The sequence below is a fragment of the Natator depressus genome, chromosome 4 (genome assembly GCF_965152275.1).
Source record: "Natator depressus isolate rNatDep1 chromosome 4, rNatDep2.hap1, whole genome shotgun sequence".
Lineage (NCBI taxonomy): Eukaryota > Metazoa > Chordata > Testudines > Cheloniidae > Natator > Natator depressus.
Genome location: NC_134237.1, coordinates 134,757,622 through 134,778,210, shown reverse-complemented (window position 1 = coordinate 134,778,210; position 20,589 = coordinate 134,757,622). Strand labels below are relative to the sequence as shown.

Here is a 20,589-nt window from a genome sequence, read left to right as displayed (position 1 = left end):
AGGTATAAATTACTTTTTCATTTTATTTAAGACCTGCAGTAACTAAAAAAAGTATTTCTTGGCATCATGTCCAATAATAGCACACAAGATTAAATATAGGAGGTAAAGGCTGAAATGCCATATATTGAGCCCTGGAGTCAGGTCTGATAAAGTTACCAATAAAATTAATTTGGCATTCCTAACTTAATACCAACAGAGCATCTGTCTACTAATCAATCACTACACAAAAAAGCCCAGGACTTCAGTAGTGAGCTTGCTATAGGTCATCATAGAACGGGCCTGGTCAAAGCTATCTCAGAAAGCTTGCTTTAGCATGACTCAAACATACATAGTTGCACCCAAAAATATTGATCCTTGAGCGCCACAAACTCCGAATTCACAGAAGTTGTACAACCAAAAAACCTCAATTATAGGACTTATTCCAGAAGCCCACAAATGAGTCAGCTGCTTATTAAGATTAAAATAATTGATGGAAATATGCATGACATAGCACTGAATGAAGCCATTTGAATATTACGAGACCATGAAAGTGGGGGCAGAGAAAGTATAGTAATATGCACACAAAGAGACTGAAAAAATAAGATCCATTGAACAGATCTAGCTGGTTTAACTTATAATAGGTCACTTAAAAACAAAAACACTATAAAAAATGTATTTTCATTGCATTAATAATGGACAAAAGCCACCAAATTTAATAAAACTCCCACTTCAAAAAATGGTTTTAAAAGAACAATAACTGGAGTTAAGGAAGTGAAGTCACCTTTCTGTTTCAGTGTCCCACTGAAACCATAATTTATTCTCTTTAAAAAAAAAATAAATTCAAAACAAGTTCGGAACTCTGTAAAGCTCATGTGTTTTGTATTTACGTTTATAAAACAATTTTACAAAACAAACTGTCCATTTGTTTTTTCCAGTGTTCTTAAAGTCTGTGCAGAGTCGTAGATATTCAGTTTCAGCCTCAAGCAAATACCCAATAACAAAAAAATGTCATTAAAGAGGAGTTAAGACTGTTTAGCAGTGCCCCCAGAATATGAAAATTAGCTACCAAAAACAGAAGCCTCTCAACAGCAGAAAATACACTCAGATAAACAAAACGCAAACATCAGAAAGCCAGGAAGTGTACAGTTACAGTCATGCCTCCCACACCACACACGTACACAACCTTACAATGCATCCATGGAAATGGCAATAGACATTAGGAACCTTACTCATTCCAGCAAAACCTGTCATTTTCTCAGTGCCTACCACCTCAAATCATGACTCCTGTTTGAACACTTGTGACATTCACCAAACATGTCTGCCACGGGGGGGTCTGCATGTCATGCATCAAGCCTGCCTGTTTTCAGCTCCTAAATCCAGTCCCAGCATGTGATGCTTGTGACATGCACTGAACAAGCATTAAAAAAAACAAAGTAATTAAGGGGCAGGCTGTATCTCAGGAAACCCTTAATTAAAATGATCTTATCTTTTCTTCAGACAACCTCAGACCCTCAATTAGAAAACCATTTTCAAGCCAATCCAACTTCGCATGTGGATTTTAGAGCACACTGAAGATTCAAAATAGCACATTTGGGGGGGGGGGGGTCTATATTTCAGGAATGCCTTATCAAAATGACCTCAAAGGCGCACCACAAACTCTACCCCAAGCCATCAGGTGGTATAACAATTTTCAAACCCATCTGAGTGCCTGTGAATTTTAGAATACTGAAAATTTGCCTTTAAACAGAAATGCTGCCCAGCTGAGTATTCCAAAACTTTACATTATATTTTTCACATGATCTACCCTAAAAGCGGTGTTCAATGTAAATATGCCTCAGCATAATGGATCTGTTTTCTTTAAAGCATGGTCTTAGCCGGGGGGGGGGAGGTAGCATTCTGGCATTCAGTATTCATTGACTCAGCTTTCCATACCAAAATTGCTTAGTCTGCAAGTAAAATACGTGTATTCTAACTACCAAACCCTACACATAGCCACTCCAACTGAGAGTATGTCTACACTATGGAGACTATACCAGCACAGTTATGCCAGAATAGCTATGTCAGCATAACCTTAAAGTGAAGATGCAGCCTACGCCAAAAGGAGTTTTTCCCCCCAATGCTGTAGGAAGAGCAACTTCCCAAATGAAGTTTGCTTCCACCAACACAGCTTTGTTCAATGGACATAGCTGCAGCCACATACCTGATGACACAGCTAGGTCGACCAAACTTTTAAATGTACACAAACCCAGAGTTCTGTCCATCTTGAACAGCACCAATATTTGAGATTCTGCAAACCAAATTATGCCATCTATGCGATTCCACAGTCTTCAGACACCAGGGCAAACTCACATCATAATTTGGCCTATGGAATCTGTCTTGTAAAGATGCACAAGACGGAAAGAATCTAATTTGACTTTCAAAGCCCAGGCTATGTGAGGCTTTTATGTTTTTAAGTGACATCTTTTTACTTGCAGATTTAATACATTTGTTATGGAAATTGGTGAGACAATTAATATAAAACCTCATTATGCCATTTTTACAAAGTCATTTTTAGAGCAGAAATGCACTTAATATTGCTAAGCTACTTCTTCAGTGAGAATTTCCATATGGAATTTAAACTTGGAGACTAAGATGTGAAAGCTTAACAAGACAAGTACACATAAATGGAAAACTGATTTGATTAAACTGAGATGAAAATGTATTTCTAGGTGTCAAGTACTGAACTATATTAAGTAGTAATACTGCACTTAATGTTTGGCACCAACAATAAGCTTGACATTGTACACAACACAAAGTTTCAAGCAAGAACTGTCCTAAGAATCTTACAATTTAAGAGAGGGAAGAAAGGCCAGAAAAAGAAATATATCTGGGAATTACAAATTTTGAGAATTTTTTTTTTTTTTAAATTGGGCAGGGCGAGCTGGAGGGGATTATGAATTCAACCTTTGGACACTGCGGCACAAAGAAATTGATGATGGGTGCAGGAGTGATAGTGGTGCCATTCTTAAATAGATTATAAGACAATTTCATGCAGATCAGGCAGCATGGAAAAAAGGCAAGAAGAAAGAAGCAGAAGATGGAAACAAAGAACCAGTGACAGTAATGTAGTCACCAAAATAGAGTAATTTAATTCAAAATTCTTATGTGCAGCAGCAGATTTTCACAATTACTGTAATACTCTGTATTTGCTGCTCACCAAGTCCAGCTTTCAAGACAGGCCACAGGGTGTACAGAAATACCTTAATATACAATTACATGGGGGCTCAATATTATTAAAATTACTTTAGTCCTGCCCCTCAGACTTCTTTCAAGGGTTTGTGATGGTTCGTTCCTCCATCACCCAACCCCTCCTCTGTCAAGTCCCACAAGTCTCAATCCTAATTCCTACTTTATTTTTTAATGTATTAGAGGCTGAAGTTTAAGACACCTTGAAGAAGTGATTTTTGAGAATGGATTTAAAGAAAAGAGGCAGGCAAAATGGCATATGGGATTGAGAAGGAAGTTCTAGGCATAGAAAGCACAGAGACATACAGCTAGTCAAAAGAGGAACATTTGAAGGATCTCTCCATAACACCCTGCTATTATGAGAAAGGGATCTTAAAAAAGTATTTAAACCTGACCATGCAACTATCAGGTGTCATTACCCTCAATATGCAGCACATTTTCGGAGCAATTTGTCACAGCCAAATGTATCTTATGTGACGACCACAGGTTTACCTTTACTGCTCATAATTTGAAGAGCTTAGTGAAACAAACCAGGAGAGTGAAATTTGTCACACATACTGCACATGGTAACATTTAGCTTCACTTAGATGCAAGTGAACAGCATCATTGGTCTTGATCGTCTCAAAACTTAAATTAAAGACTGCCCCTGTGAAGACAGCATTTTTATGGCTGACTTAGAACAACGCTTCCTCAGCTCTCGTCCCCAATGCCCCTACTCTACTTGCGCTACATTGATGACATCTTCATCATCTGGACCCACAGAAAAGAAGCCCTTGAGGAATTCCACGATTTCAACAATTTCCATCCCACCATCAACCTCAGCCTGGACCAGTCCACACAAGAGATCCACTTCCTGGACACTATGGTGCTAATAAGCGATGGTCACATAAACACCACCCTATACCGGCAATCTACTGACCGCTATGCCTACCTACATGCCTCCAGCTTTCATGCAGACCACACCACACGATCCACTGTCTACAGCCAAGCTCTACGATACAACCGCATTTGCTCCAACCCCTCAGACAGAGACAAACACCTACAAGATCTCTATCAAGCATTCTTACAACTACAATACCCACCTGCTGAAGTGAAGAAACAGATTGACAGAGCCAGAAGAGTACCCAGAAGTCACCTACTGCAGGACAGGCCCAACAAAGAAAATAACAGAACGCCACTAGCCATCACCTTCAGCCCCCAACTAAAACCTCTCCAACGCATCATCAAGGATCTACAACCTATCCTGAAGGAAGACCCATCACTCTCACACATCTTGGGAGACAGGCCAGTCCTTGCCTACAGACAGCCCCCCAACCTGAAGCAAATACTCACCAGCAACCACACACCACACAACAGAACCACTAACCCAGGAACCTATCCTTGCAACAAAGCCCGTTGCCAACTGTGTCCACATATCTATTCAGGGGACACCATCATAGGGCTTAATCACATCAGCCACACCATCAGAGGCTCGTTCACCTCCACATCCACCAATGTGATATATGCCATCATGTGCCAGCAATGCCCTTCTGCCATGTACATTGGTCAAACTGGACAGTCTCTACGTAAAAGAATAAATGGACACAAATCAGACGTCAAGCATTATAACATTCAAAAACCAGTTGGAGAACACTTCAATCTCTTTGGTCACTCTATTACAGACCTAAAAGTGGCAATACTTCAACAAAAAAACTTCAAAAACCGACTCCAAAGAGAGACTGCTGAATTGGAATTAATTTACAAACTGGATACAATTAACTTAGGCTTCAATAGAGACTGGGAATGGATGGGTCATTACACAAAAGTAAAACTATTTCCCCTTGTTTATCCCCCCACCCCCACTCCCACTGTTCCTCAGACGATCTTGTCAACTGCCGGAAATGGCCCACCTTGATTATCACTACAAAAGGTTTTCTCCCACTGCCCCACCCTCGCTCTCCTGCTGGTAACAGCTCACCTTAAGTGATCACTCTGGTTACAGTGTGTATGGTAACACCCATTGTTTCATGTTCTCTATGTATATAAATCTCCTCACTGTATTTTCCACTGAATGCATCCGATGAAGTGAGCTGTAGCTCACGAAAGCTTATGCTCAAATAAATTTGTTAGTCTCTAAGGTGCCACAAGTACTCCTTTTCTTATTTCAGACAAAGTCATTTAGATTGACGGCAAATTGCCTAGAATGTTTAAGAATCCCATTTGGATACAGTCCTCACCAGAAAAGATGAGCTCATTTAAGTTGATAATAAAAGTGCCAATAGGAGACGTGGAATAATGAAAAAATCCAGAGTGGCAGCTGACTCAGAAGGCTGATGTATGATATTGACACAGAAATTAGTAGAGGAGACCAAAAAAAAAAAAAAGAACCTGAAATTACTTTAACCTTGACCAGTGGAGACGAGGGGACTTTTACAATCGGTCTTTTTCTTTTCGGCACTGGCATGTTCTTGGATTTGGCAAAGGAAGTAGGAAATCTCCAGTTGTGCTGTTCACACCACAGAGCTCTTAACTCTCAGAGAAATGTAGGAGGAAGGAGGCTGTTAGATGCTGCTCTCCTCAGTGGTCTTCAGTTGATCCCGCGAGTTTTTGACAACTTAGATAATTACACTAGAACAGTTCAGAGGTGTGACATGAAAGAAGGAGAAAGACCCAGACTGACTTACATTATCTCACCACAAGAGATACACTTATGTCTTCTACTTAACCTTCTCTGACTTTTCAGCCATTGCTCATTTGCCATAAGGTGGAAAGTTTGAACTGAGGGGAAAATAGACTTTTAGGACAATTATGAAAAAACATAGTGGCAAGCAACATATTTGTGCTGGTCGTTTTGTGCAAGGCAGATGAAAGTGAGGAAGCTTACACTGACCTAGGAACAACCAATAAAAAACTCCATACGTTCATTTGTCGATCTTTCCTGTTAAATTGTGCCCTATACAAAATGTCAGAGACCGCCTGTAGAGCAGCGGTGGGCAACCTGCGGCCCATCAGGGTAATCTGATTGCGGGCCGCAAGACATTTTGCCGATGTTGACCGTACGCAGGCACAGCCCCCCACAGCTCCCAGTGGCCGCAGTTCCCAGCACGTCCCTGCAGCTCCATTGGCCAGGAATGGGAAACCGTGGCCACTGGGAGCTGCAGGGGGGCCATGCCTGCGGACAGTCAATGTCAACAAAATGTCTCATGGCCCACAATCAGATTACCCTGATGGTCCGCAGGTTGCCCACCACTGCTGTAGAACATAGGCCCACCTTATACTGGGTGAACGATAGTTTTAAGTTGGAATATTAGCATGAACAATAGGCCCAAAGCATTGAACCAAAAACAATGAAATAATGAGAAAAAAAGAGTTGTGTTAAATTTGTAATGACCCTTCAAAATGCCAGTGTTATCTTATTTAAGGATTGGGCTAAAGTAACACAAAGAAAACACGGTTAATTGGGTACTATGAGCAGTAAATAATTGACTATATCAGGAACTCCTTCATCTGGCCTAAGCTAAGGTCTGTTAATTGGTAATGCCATCACACTTGTTTGTTAAACGCAATAAAAAATAAACTCCTAAGGTTCATTGCTAATACCTGCCTGACCAAGCTGGACTACTCCTGGCTTTAGCCCATTTGTAAGTATCTTGATCAACTACTTATAAATGTTTTGTTACTGTTTGCATCTAGTAAATTGCTCATTATTTAGGCATGTTTAGATGAATTGTATAAACACCATTCGATGTTTGGATTTATTAAAGAAATTTAAATTAGTATCTTGGTAACATCCTGCATAAATAATAATAATTCCAACATTGCCCTTGTCCATTCAGAGAACATCGGTGAAGATGAAACAATAGGAAATAAGGGTGCAAGTGTCAGCTAAAATTTTCTGCCTTAAAATAACAGTCAATTTAAAAATCATAATTCTGCTGGAAAATGATACATTTTATAGTTTAAAGTATAGCCTAACTGAAAGAGGATGGAGAAAAAATGTTTAATTTTCAATTTAATGTATACCTAGTGGTTCCCCTTGTACTGTCACTGTCCATTGTTTGTGTGGGTCTTTCATAGGACGAGGAAGGTTTTCTTTTCTTTTTTTAATATATATGATAATATGATTGTAAAAACAAACGAAATGGCATGAGATCAGGGGAGCTGCAGTACCTGAAAATACTTATAACTCTTTGAAAGAATTTTTTTTTTTTTTACTAGATTTGTAGTTGCCAATGTACCTTTAACTGTTGCTTGAGGGTTTTTACTTTGTTTTGTTTGATTCTTAACTTAGTTCTGACAATACTGTATCACTAACCATTTTGGCAACTGAATATATTTTGCTTGTTTGTGTTTTTCCAAAAGTCCCATTTTATTTTTAAGAGTGAAAATTGTGATAGTACTTTGCTAGCTAATGGCTCACTCAGCTAGTGATTTACCCACTTTTTCCAACCACAAAATTCTACTTTACTATTGTATTCTTGGGTCATGTAAGTACATTACATACTCTATAATAATCAACCACTAGTCTATAACTGCTTCCATTAAGCTAATTAAAAATAATATACTTGTTAAACTATTTTATTTCTTAAAATGTGGTTTTGTGGGGCTAAGCACTATTGAAGAGTTTTAACCTGACCTCAGAAGTAGCTGTTATTTCAGTAGCAGATGGAGTGTCCCCTATACATGCAGTGTGCAATTTTTAAAAGAGTTAAGTTTGCAACTGCACATTCACAAGCATTTGGCCTTTTATGTACGCGACTACAATCATACATCTAGTTATCCATCTACATGCATAAATATCTTATTTGCATTCAACTAATGTTCTGAAAAGACAAAATCAGTAATGAAGATATTTGCAGCTGAAACCAACAACTGCCTCTATGAGTTCAGTTTCAGTGGCTTTCTTGGTGTAGATGTATTAGGACTGAAGATCAATGAATTATGAAACGTGTTTAACAAGGAATGCGGCTATGTAGCCAAAAGCTTCAGTGACACAATCAGATTGCCAAATAACGGACATAAACTGAATATTAAGCCAGACCATCTGAAGGAACTAGCTATGGATTGATCCAGGTGGTGCTTGATTTGCAAGGAGGTTACATCCCTTCTGGATTTGCCATCATGGTGATGTATGTTTTGAAAGTCAGACCCAGAATTTGTAAATCCAACATTTTGGGAACTTTTTGTATGAAAAGTACTGTATAGAATAGTGTTAATCTTTTAAGCATGAGCTCTACCTAGCCTATACACAGGGAAGAAAGGAGAGCAGCAGAATACGGACCCTGGACTTCAGAAAAGCAGACTTTGACTCCCTCAGGGAACTGATGGGTAGGATCCCCTGCGAGAATAACATGAGGGGGAAAGGAGTCCAGGAGACCTGGCTGTATTTTAAAGAATCCTTATTGAGGTTACAGGGACAAACCATCCCAATGTGTAGAAAGAATAGTAAATATAGCAGGCGACCAGCTTGGCTTAACAGTGAAATCCTTGCTGATCTTGAACACAAAAAAGAAGCTTACAAGAAGTGGAAGATTGGACAAATGACCAGGGAAGAGTATAAAAATATTGCTCGGGGATGCAGGAGTGAAATCAGGAAGGCCAAATCACACTTGGAGTTGCAGCTAGCAACAGATGTCAAGAGTAACAAGAAGGGTTTCTTCAGGTATGTTGGCAACAAGAAGAAAGCCAAGGAAAGTGTGGGCCCCTTACTGAACGAGGGAGGCAATGTAGTGACAGAGGATGTGGAAAAAGCTAATGTACTCAATGCTTTTTTTGCCTCTGTCTTCACGAACAAGGTCAGCTCTCAGACGAGTGCACTAGACAGCACAGCATGGGGAGGAGGTGACCAGCCCTCGGTGGAGAAAGAAGTGGTTCGGGACTATTTCGAAAAGCTGAATGAGCACAAGTCCATGGGGCCGTATGCGCTGCATTCGAGAGTGCTAAAGGAGTTGGCGGATGTGATTGCAGGGCCATTATCCTTGAAAACTCATGGCGATTGGGGAGGTCCCGGACGACTGGAAAAAGGCTAATGTAGTGCCCATCTTCAAAAAAGGGAAGAGGGAGGATCCGGGGAACTACAGGCCAGTCAGCCTCACCTCAGTCCCTGGAAAAATCATGGAGCAGGTCCTCAAAGAATCAATCCTGAAGCACTTAGAGGAGAGGAAAGTGATCAGGAATAGTCAGCATGAATTCACCAAGGGCAAGTCATGCCTGACTAATCTAATTGCCTTCTATGACGAGATAACTGGCTCTGTGGATGAGGGGAAAGCAGTGGACGTGTTGTTTCTTGACTTTAGCAAAGCTTTTGACACGGTCTCCCACAGTATTCTTGCCAGCAAGTTAAAGTAGTATGGGCTGGATGAATGGACTATAAAGTGGATAGAAAGTTGGCTAGATTGTCGGGCTCAACGGGTAGTGATCAATGGCTCCATGTCTAGTTGGCAGCCGGTATCAAGTGGAGTGCCCCAAGGGTTGGTCCTCGGGCCGGTTTTGTTCAATATCTTCATAAATGATCTGGAGGATGATGTGGATTGCACCCTCAGCAAGTTTGCAGATGACACTAAACTGGGAGGAGAGATAGACACGCTGGAGGGGAGGGATAGGATACAGAGGGCCCTAGACAAATTGGAGGATTGGGCCAAAAGAAATCTGATGAGGTTCAACAAGGACAAGTGCAGTGTCCTGCACTTAGGACGGAAGAATCCCATGCACCGCTACAGACTAGGGACTGAGTGGCTAGGCAGCAGTTCTGCAGAAAAGGACCTAGGGGTTACAGTGGATGAGAAGCTGGATATGAGTCAACAGTGTGCCTTTATTGCCAAGAAAGCTAACGACATTTTGGGCTGTATAAGTAGGAGCATTGCCAGCAGATCAAGGGACATGATCGTTCTCCTCTATTTGGCATTGGTGAGGCCTCATCTGGAGTACTGTGTCCAGTTCTGGGCCCCACACTACAAGAAGGATGTGGAAAAATTGGAAAGAGTCCAGCGGAGGGCAACAAAAATGATTAGGGGACTGGAACACATGACTTATGAGGAGAGACTGAGGGAACTGGGATTGTTTAGTCTGCGGAAGAGAAGAATGAGGGGGGATTTGATAGCTGCTTTCAACTACCTGAAAGGTGGATCCAAAGAGGATGGATCTAGACTGTTCTCAGTGGTAGCTGATGACAGAACAAGGAGTAATGGTCTCAAATTGCAGTGAGGGAGGTTTAGGTTGGATATTAGGAAAAACTTTTTCACTAGGAGGGTGGTGAAACACTGGAATGCGTTACCTAGGGAGGTGGTGGAATCTCCTTCCTTAGATATTTTTAAGGTCAGGCTTGACAAAGCCCTGGCTGGGATGATTTAGTTGGGGACTGGTCCTGCTTTGAGCAGGGGGTTGGACTAGATGACCTCCTGAGGTCCCTTCCAACCCTGATATTCTATGATTGATTCTATACAGCCCTAACTGTCCTTCACCATGTGCAACCAGACCAGTACCACCAAGGACGAAGAACAGCTGGTTGAAGCCAAACCCAAGCAAGACAGAAGTTTTGCTTATGGGCAGAAGAAAGCATCTTGAAGAGTTCACAGCCATGGTACAATCTCTTTTTGGTGTGTACGCACCCACAATTGATCAATTCACTTCATAATTTAGGAGTGCTCCTGGATTCCTTGCTGAGGCTAAGTGCTCATATAATAGAAAGTATTAGTCACAGATGCTACTGTCTCTGGTTCGGTAGGTGAGGCTGTCCCATCCTAGCAGACTATGACCTGACTGCAGTTACCTTTGTCACCTCCTGTCTTGACTATAACAATGTAACATTCCTAAGGGCTGATGGCTTCCTGTCCAGTTAACTCTATACAGTACAGAATGTCTCCTCAGCAACAAAGGCTACCTCAAACACATGAAGTCTGTCCTTTGCTTTCTAGACTAGCTTACCACAGAATATTGAGGTTAACTTCAAGGTCTCAGTCCTTGTCTTCAACTTGTTCAAAGGCCTAGGCCCAGCATATCTCAGATCATCTCTTCGCTGAGAACCACAGTTGACCATTCTGCTCCTCAGGCAGAGAGTAATTTTCTACAAGGGTAAAGCTCAATTGTGCAAGAAACAGAGCCTCCTTGGAAGCTAGTAAGAGACTATGAAATGAACTCCCACAGGAACTAAGAATCATCACCACCTTCCTTGCATACTTTTCTGACCTTGCCTTCTCTAAAATGCCAAGCAGATGTGTACATTTAAAAAAAAAAAATAAAAAAAAAAATCACAAAATCCTACTAAAACAAAACACTACACTGCACACAAAATCTGAGAAAAGAATGAGAAAGAGAGAGAATATAACCTGCATAACAGTTGTTAGCCACATCATTTAATACATTACAGAAAGGTGCTCAGATGCTACAGTGATGAAGAATAAAAACATACACAGAAAAGAATAAGCAGATCAGAAGCCAACAATTTAAAGCTAAGGCATTCATTCTTCCATTAAAAAAATGTAACTAATGTTTACGTAACATTAACATCTGTGAGAGTTTAGTAGGTCAATGAACCAAAATTTATACTAGATGTCAAACTAGGTGTTGCAACACAAGCATAAAGGAATCGTGGCCAGATACACATTAATCGTTAACATCTAGATAGGAACAGAGTTACTCATCTGTGTTAGTCATGAAATTCAAATACACAAGGAAGTCTACCTCCTTCCAAGAATGGTCTCCTTAAAATGAAACAACCTGAAAGATATCCTAAAACTAGTTGCACATAAACTAACAAATATCAAATGATGATTTCAGAATCAAACTGAACTCTATCAACCAGAGGGCGCAGACAACATTCAGTTCTTTGTTTCTAACTCAGTAAGAACTTTAAGAAACAAGCAATTGATTTCAACCCTTGGCCATGCCAGCTCTTATGTTCCTCACAAATACTTCACAGCCAGCACATCAAGGGGAACTAGGATCCAGCGCACGTTGTCTACAGAACACTCAACGTAGTTCATCTACATTAGCTGGATTTCCTTCACACAAATATCCAGTTGCCCTCAACCCCAAGATAGCTTTCAGACAGAGGAAAAATCAGCCTTGCCCAAAAGGACCAAGTACCTAGCATTTGCTTTCTGATCCCAATAGCTGGTCTCAACAAAGAAACTGGACACGTCATTCAAACACGATTTTGCTTCCCCATCAGAGATGCCACTGCCTAAAAGAGCCAAAGCCCACAAAACATACTCCACAGTCCCCTCCTCTCCTCCAGAGCTCACCATACCCACAGGAGCCTAACCCTTGACACAGTCATGACCCATAATCCCTTTGTTGCCAAGATTAGAACTACCCAGAGAAGCCAGAGCCCTCATACGCACATCCATCCCACTAATCCCTTAACCTTTGATGAGGAGCTACCCAGGAACCTGCATCCCTCGCACATACACCCCTGCTGCACTCCTTAAGAACGGCCATACTGGATCAGACCAAAGGTCCATCAAGCCCAGTATCCTGTCCTCTAACAGTGGCCAATGGCAGGTGCCCTAAAGGGAATGAACAGACAAGTTATCATCAAGTGATCCATGCCCTGTCACCCAATCCCAGCTTCTGGCAAACAGAGGCTAGGGACACCATCCCAGCCCATCCTGGCTAATAGCCACTGATAAACCTATCTTCCATGAATCTAGCTAGCTCCCTTTTGAACCCCATTATAGTATTGGCCTTCACAACACCCTCTGGCAAGGAGTTCCAGAGGTTGACAGTGCGTTGTATGAAAAAATACTTTCTTGTGTTTGTTTCAAACCTGCTACCTATTAATTTCATTTGGTGGCCCCTTTTTCTTGTATTATGAGAAGGAATAAATAACACTTCCCTATTTACTGCCTCTACACCACTCATGATTTCATACACCTCTATCATATCCCCCCTTAGTCGCCTCGTTTCCAAGCTCCTTCCCCTGGGGCTGCCTCCCCCGGGGACGCGACCAAGCCCCTTCTCGCAGCCACCGCAGCGATCCCCAGGGCGAAAGAAGCCAGGCCCCTTCTCCCACATTACGGCACCCACTCGCCCACGGGATCTGGCCCCTAGCCCCCAGCTCACCTGAAGCGGCCCCCGCAGTGCTGGCACTGGTCCCCCACCCAGCCGGCCTGGCACTCGCACTGCCCGCTGCCCGGCTGGCAGCGCCCGCCATTGGCGCACGGCTTATCGCACTCCTTCCCCTCGACCGCCGCCGCCGCCTCGGGCCCCGGCACCAGCAGCATCAGCAGCAGCACCAGGAGACACTGAGCCGGGGGATGCCCCGCGGAGCGCCGCGGCCGCCCACCCTGCGAGCCCAGGCTCCCTGCCGCCGGCTGCCTCCGGCTGCTCCGCTCCATCTGCTGCCGCCGACTTGGGAGAGGGGAGAGCGTCGGACTCCTTGCCTCCCTAAGCCTCCCGGGCCGGGCTGAGCGACCGGACGGCGGCCGGCGAGGGCGCTGCGGGCTTCCGATACGGTGGCCGATGAGGAAGGAGGCTGCTCGGCAGTGCCGCTCGCACTCACTCCCTCTCCCGTCTCTCAGCGGCAGGACTGAGCAGCCCTTTGGGCCGCGGCCGATGACGTCATCACCCGCACGCCGTCCACTGACATCATGTCGCCTCCCGACTCGCTCTCCGGGGCGGATGGGGACTGCCATCGAGCGTGGGCAGCGGCGGCCAGAGCGGCGCGGGGTGGGGCCCGTCTTCTGCTACAGTGCCATAGAGCCGGGGCGCCCCGCGTCCAGCGACGGGCCCGGGCGGAGGCGCCGCTTCGCGCCCGGCGCTGACCGGCTCAGCAGCGCGGGGGCCGGGAGGTGGCCATGCCTCGGAGCTCAGATGAATGCAAGCGCGCAGGTGCCCCAGGGTGACTGGCTGCTCGTCAACCAGAGCCTCGCCGAGGAGGTGCAGGCTGGGGAGGCTTCACCCGGCCCCAACCACGCTCCCCAGCCCGGAGCCAGCAGGCCCTGGGAGCAAACACGGGCCTGGATCTCCCTGGTTATTGCAAACCGCCGGCCCAGTCCCGGGGGGAGGTTTGCAGGGCGGCACGTTCTCCCACTCATAAAATTCTTCTTTCTCCCTCGTAGCTGAAGAAAGCCTGAGGACTGTCTCACAAAGCCCGTCCAGCGCAGGGTGGAAGAAACAAACATCCACAAAAGAAAGCCCTGACTTAGTGAGGAGATGAGGTGGAGCCTGCAATGGGAGAAAATTATTATTTATTTCTGTTCTAATGGTCATAGAGTCTAAGACCACTGTGATCATCCGGTGTGATCACCTGTATGACGCAGACCATAGAACTTCCCAAAAATAATTGCTAGTGCAGGTCTTTTAGAAAAATAGCTAATTTAATTTAAAAATTGACAGTGACAGAGAATCCACCATGACCCTTGGTAAATTGTTGCAATGGTTAATTACCTTTGCTGGTAAAAACTTACTATTTATTTCCTGTCTGCGTTTGTCTAGCTTTAACTTCTAGCCATTGGATCATGTTATGTTTTTCTCTACTAAAGTGAAGAGCACATTATTAAATATTTGATCCTTATATAGATACTTATACACTGTAATCAAGTTATCCCTTAGCCTTCTGTTTGTTAAGCTAAATAGATAGAGGTCCTTAAATCTATCACTATAAGGCATCTTTTCTTATCCTTTAATCATTCTCGTGGCTCTTCTCTGAACCTTCTCCAATTTATCAATTTATTATCTAAAGACTTAATTGCACTAAGCACTGTACAAAATAACAGACATCCCAAGCCCCACAGGTCTTACAATCTAGGATTTAGAGACTAAACAACAGGTGAAGAAACAGTTAACAGGTGGAATAAGAAGTACAAGGGAACAGAAAAATGTGGACATTTGCATTGATAGGCTCACCACTAATGACTAAAGGACATAGCAGTATTTTAGTTTTACACTGAAACTCTCAAATTTCATACCTCAGTTACTACTGTGTAGCCAAAAAGTTTGCAATATCACAATGCTTGATGTATTCCAAAGAATCTGTAACTGGGAAGGGAAGTTGAATTCCCATAGCTACATTTGGGAGTAGTTAAAACAGATATTACTCGAGAAAGGGGTATGCTGTGGGCTTGCTTGAATAAAGAAGGAGTTGCGGTTGAGAATCTTCACCGTTTAGGGGCTGGTCCAGGAGCGCTAAAGAGTGAGAAAGAGCAAGTAGAACAATATCATCATCATAGCTGTGATTGACCTGAGTTATCTGAGTGAGGTGACAAATACATTTCTAAACAGACTAATAGGAATAAGGTTATTATTTGCAATGGGAAGAAGATGCAACAGAGCTCAAATTAAAGGTTTTGTTGGAAATAAGTAAAACCTCGATTATGGGTTTGGAGAAGTATGTGAAGTACTTAAAGTGACAAGAGGCTAAATTTCACTGAAGTTACTGGGTCAGATTCATCCCTCGTGGCTCTCCGTTGATCTGTTTAATAGCAGTGAAGTTACATTAAGGGTAAATTTAATCCATTGTTTTAAATTGGGAAAGAGGTGCATGGTAAGGCTGACGATTAAATTATTTTATTAAGTGGGAAATCAAAAGTGAAAGTTTTGGAAGCACTGTAAAAGGGAGGGGTTGAAGTAAGGTATAGCAGTGCAAAGAATTATGTTTTTGAGGGTTGGGTAAAAACTTCATTGAAGCTGATGGGTGTAACTGTCACCCTTTATTTAAAATAGCCTTAAGAAACCAGTGAGCTTCTTTATGGAACCAGAAATCTGAAACAATAGCAGCTGCCACCTAAAATACAAATATGTCACCACCCAGAACAAAGGTACATGTGGGCAGAGAGGTTTTGCTGTGTGTGGTTTTGAGTAGAGAGAAGAAAGAAAAACACTGTAGAAACATATTGAGGAGGAGCATAAAGCTAGACATAACCTGAACAAAAACGGAGAGTGTGACTGTGAAGAAAGCCTAGAAAGAGAGCTTTTGGGCTGAGTGCTGGCTGAAAGATGCTCAGGGTCTGGGAGCAAAGACACTATTTCCTGTTGTTTGATTCCTGCTGTGTTCAGGAAAACAGGATTTTGTAAACAAGATTGTATGAAAGATACCTGATTCCGTCATCAATTTCTCCTCCTAATGGAAACAATGCACAGGGCCCTGAACTTTGGCTAACTGGTCAGGTTAAAAATCTAAAATAAAATAGTCAATCAATTACTATATTTAATCCAGACAGATAATTTGTATTTAGAAGGAAAAAAAAAAAAAAGAGCACTTGCTTGTTTGAGCTGAGCCAGGTTCCTGATGGTCTCAGTGTGGTTTCTGAGTGGGTCACTGAAGAGAATGAAAGGTATTGATTAGAAACACCAGAAAGTAAATCTAAAGATGTATGTAAATGGAAAATCTAGTGAGTCAAAGCACGTAGCTGACACACTCATGGTTATTAAACCCTTTACCTTCCAAGCCTGAGAGAGTGGCAGAGCCTGTAATCAGAATGAAAGTTTGCAACTTAGGGCTTGTCTACACTTACCGGGGGATCGATGAGCGGTGATCGATGCATCAGTGGTCAATTTAGCGGGTCTAGTGACCCGCTAAATCGACCGCAGATCGCTCTCCCATTCAAGAAGAGCAGGGGGAGTCGTCAGGAGAGCATCTCCTGTTGACATCACGTAGCGTGGAGCCCACGGTAAGTAGATCTAAGCTACGTCGATTTGAGTTACGCTATTCATGTAACTCAAATTGCGTAGCTTAGATCGAATTTCCCCTGCAGTGTAGACAAGGCCTTAGCTTAAAAGTTCTGTGCTAAGATGTTCTGGCACCCAAAGAAATATAATAAATTAAATTGTTAGAGATTTAAGATAGCTATTACAGTTAAACCCTCCTTTCCATACTATAAAGGTGGAGGAATCGGAGGGCTCTTTCCGGGGTGCCCTATACTCACCTTCCTGGAGCTGCAGACTGCTGTCAAGGTGCACTGGGTCAGAGACTTAACCAAGCACCCCAAGGATAGAGATATTAGCAGTGCATGTTGCTTCTACTCAGCTTCTGCCCTGCGTGTGCAATATAGATTATGCTACCCTACCTTGCTCCTATCTGCTCATGCCATAGGGATCCTACCAGTGGAAACTTCTCTGAGGCAGCTCTGCTCTTCATGTGTCACAGAGATCTTGCTAGTTCTGGCATCTGCTAAAGAGATCCTGCCTTCAGACTCTGCTCTGACTTGCCAGGTCTGGGCTTGCCTGCAATTGTCATAGATGATAATACTTTTGTTTCTGCCAAAACACATGGATGTTGTCCAAGAGAATAAAATCAGTTACAACACAGTAATATAATAAAATACCATCAACTTAAAACATCAAAACAAATAAGGCGTGAGTGATGTCTTTCCATCTCTGACTCTCCTATATGTCTAGGTATTTCTCTGGTAAAATGGATTTCTCACTCAAGTGTTTTTCTTACAGTGAAAATTCCATTGGATTTGACAATAAACAGATATGTCTTAAACTGGGTAACTAGAATACTTGCATGTTAGAATATAATAGATTTGTTTTTATCAAGTAAACTTTGAATCTCTCAAGTTACACTGTAAAAGTTAAGAAGAGTTCAGCTCTACAGATTCACTTTGAGTTGAAAAGTAGAACAAAGGAGTTTTCATAGTGAGACAGACCTCTACTCCATCAAAGACAGTCTCCTTCCTCTGACAGAGGCCAATCTTGGATACTTCAGAGAGAGTTGTAACAATCCCAAACGCCTTTTAACTGCTCCATACTATACCACCAGAAGAAATTCCTTCCTGACTCTAATTGGTAAACAGATTGTGCCCTGAAGCATGATAGTTGTTTGCCCTTTGCATACACAATCTCAGCAATGAGGATTTTTTTAAAGTTTCTTTGCTAATTTAATTGTAAATTTGGTTGGTTCAATTTTTACATGACAGGACAGGAATTTCTAAAAAAATTAAAGTTCCCAGTTCATACAATTGTTGGTAAACAGTTTACCTACAAACATATATGGAATAGAGTGGGAGGGATTAAGTAAGCCCAGAGTCTGGACTGAGCTTTTTTTTTTTTTTCCCTGAAATATGTAGTAATAGACATATTGAACTGTTTAAAACACACTTGTTTGGCAATAGGTGAAGTAGGACAATGCTGTTTCTATAAACCACATTCAGTGTGATTATTACATTTAGGAAAGGGAGAACCCAGGATTCCAAGACATAGACCTGCATTAGAACAGTATACTCGTCAGTTATCCTCACATATTTCTATACAGCATTTTAAATCAGTAACTGATTATTAAATAGACATTTCCCCAGATGTATTAAACTCAGTTGTGTCTATGATGAACGACACTAACATGTTTGTAATGATGAACTACACTTACCCTCTTTCTCACTCTCTAGAGACTTTAAACCCTTATGAAACTGATCACTGTATCTATATTTGCAATTAAATGTCACCTCTTTATTCATGGTGCAGGTCAAGTTACTTATCCTTCTGAGATGCACAATGACAAGATAGCCAGAGTCTGCGTTGTAAAAATAGACACTTGGGATGAAATTATGGCCCCCTCGAAGTCAACATCAAAACTCCGGCTGACTTTAACAGGGCCAGTATTTCACCCCTAGGGGCTGAGTCGCAGCTGAGCTCGATATCAGGGAGAGATGCAAACAGTGGAAATGCTGTTGGGAAGCTGACTACCAGCCTGTCTAACTTGTGTGTCAGTCACCATGGTGTCTGGGTGTCAAGATCGCAAGAAATTGTAACTACAGCATGCTCACCACTATATTAATGAATCTTTCCCTCCTTTGAGAGAATGGTTTTGCAATGACCCTTTCCTTGTTGTGTCCTCTTATCTCCATTACCTCTCCCGTGGAAACAAAACAAGTATAACTCCCTTCTCAAGTTATTAGACACTGAGACCAGCTACTGCTGACTAGTGTGTCACCTAACTTCAGTCGCTTTTCATTCCTTCTCCACAACCCATTCAGGGCAGCTTTTCTCCTCAGTTGCAAGGAGCCATCTCCTGACTCTCACCCTCAACTGCCAAGGAACCTTCTGGTCCCAGCATTCCAGCCCTTCTCTTAAAGGGGCCTACAAGAGTCATGCCCAACTGCCATGGAACCTTCTGCTCTGAGCATTCTGTCCCTTCTGGTAACGGTCACACCCGACCGCCATGGAACCTTCTGCTCTGAGCATTCTGTCTCTTCTGGTAACGGTCACACCCGACCGCCATGGAACCTTCTGCTGTGAGCATTCTGTCTCTTCTGGTAACGGTCACACCCGACCGCCATGGAACCTTCTGCTCTGAGCATTCTGTCCCTTCTGGTAACGGTCACACCCGACTGCCACAGGATATTCTGATTCCAACATTCTGTCCTGTTCCTGGTAAAGACATATCACTCAGAGACATCCTTCTTGCTGTTTGAGTAACAGGAGAAAGATAGCACCCCATATGTGTCCTACTATATGTGCAGAAGTTCCTTCTGCTCCTACAACCCCAGCATAGCTGTAGGAATACATTCATGGCAACAGCCAGATGCCATATTTGTGGCAAAGATATTGTCATTTGGCTGTAGGACTGCCTGACCACTTTAAAGCGGTTCCTTGCTCCACCAGCCAAAGTCTCACCCCTTCCAGGATGCAGAAGGTAGCAAGAAGGAAGATGCTGTTGCTCAAACAACAGCCTGAGTCACCTGAATCTTGACTGGGGTGAGTAATGAAGATATTTAATGGCTTAATTTGGGGGGATAATACTGATACTCTTGCTCACTTTGAGTAGTCCTACTGGGCTCATACTCGTGAGTAAATATCTTACGAGTAAGTGAGAGAATCAGACCTTTAAACTGGAATCTCACTGGGACATGGATATTATCATCTTAGTCATCATGGATTCCAGTTTCTCACCAAAACTAGAATTATAGAATATCAGGGTTGGAAGGGACCTCAGGAGGTCATCTAGTCCAACCCCCTGCTCAAAGCAGGACCAATCCCCAATTTTTGCCCCAGATCCCTAAATGGCCCCCTCAAGGATGGAACTCACAACCCTGGGTTTAGTAAGCCAATGCTCAAATCACTGAGCTATCCCTCCCCAGCCCTGTCTAGCCCCCCCCCATTATTGGGAATGAACTAGGGCTCATTCCCAATGATAGTAATATTCTCATCCTCCCCACCAATATAAAAATTGAGGCCCCCACTAGAGATGGATCTAAACAAAAACCCAGGATCCAAACAGCAATCCCACTCCCCCTAAAGCCACCACCAGATTTTGGACCTGAATCTGAACTCTGCAGTATCAGGCCTCTCCTAGTCCCTAAACAATATTTACTTGAAATACCCAGTTAGCTTTGAAGGACAAGTATTGGTCAACCATTAAGGCTGCAGGTTTGTCATAGTGGGGAAAAAGTAAGAGAGAACATGATTTTCCCATTGTCTGTGACATTTTTTATGCGTCCGTGACGCACCTCAGAGTGGCAGCTCCTG

General features: G+C 42.9%; 1 protein-coding gene and 1 long non-coding RNA gene across 3 annotated transcripts in view; one reads left to right on the top strand and one right to left on the bottom strand.

Moving 5' to 3' along the window:
- ATRN (attractin) overlaps positions 1-13,843 on the bottom strand; it is a 265,369-nt gene extending 251,526 nt beyond the window's left edge. For both annotated transcript variants that reach the window (XR_012639386.1, XM_074951939.1), the window contains exon 1: positions 13,246-13,843. Coding sequence is in view for 1 of the 2 variants with exons in the window: in XM_074951939.1 (XP_074808040.1) it covers positions 13,246-13,817 (572 nt within the window). In the remaining variant the exon portion in view is untranslated. The remainder of the gene's footprint in view (positions 1-13,245) is intronic.
- Positions 6,767-20,589, top strand: part of LOC141986892 (uncharacterized) — an 80,391-nt gene continuing 66,568 nt past the window's right edge. Inside the window, exon 1 of the long non-coding RNA XR_012639387.1 lies at positions 6,767-6,824. This is a non-coding gene — a long non-coding RNA (uncharacterized LOC141986892). The remainder of the gene's footprint in view (positions 6,825-20,589) is intronic.